The following is a 1953-nucleotide window of genomic DNA, read 5'->3' on the forward strand; positions in this document are numbered from 1 at the left end:
ACCAAAAACCTTTTTACATCAAGTGGATCTTTGATAGGTAAAGCCTTCAAAATTTTTACAGCTACAACCCCTCTAGCATTCTACCTCCTAGCTACCAAAACTTATTTACAGTCTTGTGCCAAACCAATATTGCAGACTATCCCTCATACCTTTCATATCCTTCATTTGCACTAGGCTCAGCTTGTTCCTGATTGACTTATCTATGAATTTAGCCAAACTTGCATCGGCCTTGGAGGGTCACCATGTCGTCGCTTGTTACGCTCCCACCACAGTGTATACACAGTGACCTGCAATGCATATCTGAGACAGAACCTTTTCCTTTTCTCCATTGTCGAAACAGATATTAGCTCCACCATTATATTCCACTTATTCGAGTAGGCTCTTCCCAACAGCCCTTTGACAATATGTTCCCAAATCCAGGATGAGAAGGAGCACTCAAAAAAGAGGTGATTTCTTGTCTCAGGGGCTCTTTTACATAACACACAAGTAGTGTCTACACCTGGATTCCAAACAGCGATTCGATCCATTGTGGCTAGTCGGTCTCGTATGGCGATCCAGGTCATGAAGGAAAATTTTGGTGTGGCCTGTGCGAACCAGATACTCTGCCCCCAGATGCATGGCGTCGCTACTTCTCTGGTCATCGACCAAGTCTCAGCAGTTGAGAAGCTGGGTTTGAAACCTGACTTCCATCTCCACAAATCCACATCGTCCATATCCAGAATCAGCTTCTCTTTGACTATACTCAGCTCCTTTTCGACTTCATTTAACAGAGGCCGTCTATGTCTCTTCCTCCTCCGATGGTTCCAAATCGCCTCCTCCAAAGTGGCTTCCCGATGAATTCCCATTTCAATTAAACCTCTGTCACCAAGTACCTCAATCATCACCCCAATCTCCGACCAGCGATCAAACCAGAAGGAAATATGTCTCCCATTCCCTACTACCTTCATATGGAACGTTCTAGCGACATCTCTCAACTTGAGCATTTTCCTCCAAACCCAAGAGCCTGTCTGCGTGCTCTCTTTTACTTCCCAAAAACTCTTCTTTTTAAGCAAATTCCTTCTGATCCATTGGCCCCAAAGAGAATCTCCAGCAAGCATTCTCCATATGAGTTATAGACCATACACGTAGTTCACTTCCTTCAGCGTTCTGATCCCCAATCCACCCTCCTCTTTTGTCTTACATATGTCCTTCCACCCAACTTTAACTCCAGTGGACTTGAGTTCTGGCCCTGACCATAGGAACCCTGAGCAGAGTTGCTCAATCTCTTTTGAGCACTGACTTGGTAGACGAAATGCCGTGGCCCAAAAGTTTACAATACTCATCAAGACAGACTTGATTAATTGCAGTCTCCCTGCGTAGGATAGAAACCGAGATGTCCAAGAACAAATCCGACCATGGATCTTTTCTATCAATGGCAGATAGTCTTGTCTAACCATTCCTTTTGTCATCAGGGGCAACCCTAGGTAGCGAACTGGCAGTTTACCCTCAGCAAACGGAAAGTTAGTGAGGATTCTACTTCTCTCCACTTCAGAAACCCCAGCCATGAAAATAGTAGATTTCTCCAAACTAATAGAGAGACCAGACCAACCTTCAAATTCCTCAAAAACTGATAGGACTCCTTCCACCGACGCCTTACTGCCTTCCACAAACACCATCAGGTCATCGGCGAAACAAAGATGGGTAAGAGAAACCGATTGACATCGCGGGTGAAGACCAAATCTCCTCTCCTGGAAAGCTTTGTCGATTTTATACGACAGAACATTCATGCAAAGGACAAAAAGATAGGGAGAAAGGGAACACCCCTGTCTAAGACCCCATGAGCTCTGAAAGTAGCCTGCTAAATCTCCATTAACCTGAACCGAGAAGGAGGGAGTGGTAACACATAACTTTATCCAATGTATGAATCTTGCAGGGAATCCCAAAGCCTCTAAACTGTTCAGCAGGAAGGTCCAT

General features: G+C 44.9%; 1 protein-coding gene across 1 annotated transcript; it reads right to left on the reverse strand.

The window, feature by feature from the left end:
- Positions 1 to 200: 200 nt before the first annotated feature.
- Positions 201 to 1097, reverse strand: LOC125592486. The gene has a single exon (XM_048767677.1). The coding sequence runs from the start codon at positions 1095 to 1097 to the stop codon at positions 201 to 203; it is 897 nt and encodes a 298-aa protein (XP_048623634.1).
- Positions 1098 to 1953: the final 856 nt, after the last annotated feature.

Source organism: Brassica napus, chromosome C9, assembly GCF_020379485.1.
Source record: "Brassica napus cultivar Da-Ae chromosome C9, Da-Ae, whole genome shotgun sequence".
Lineage (NCBI taxonomy): Eukaryota > Viridiplantae > Streptophyta > Magnoliopsida > Brassicales > Brassicaceae > Brassica > Brassica napus.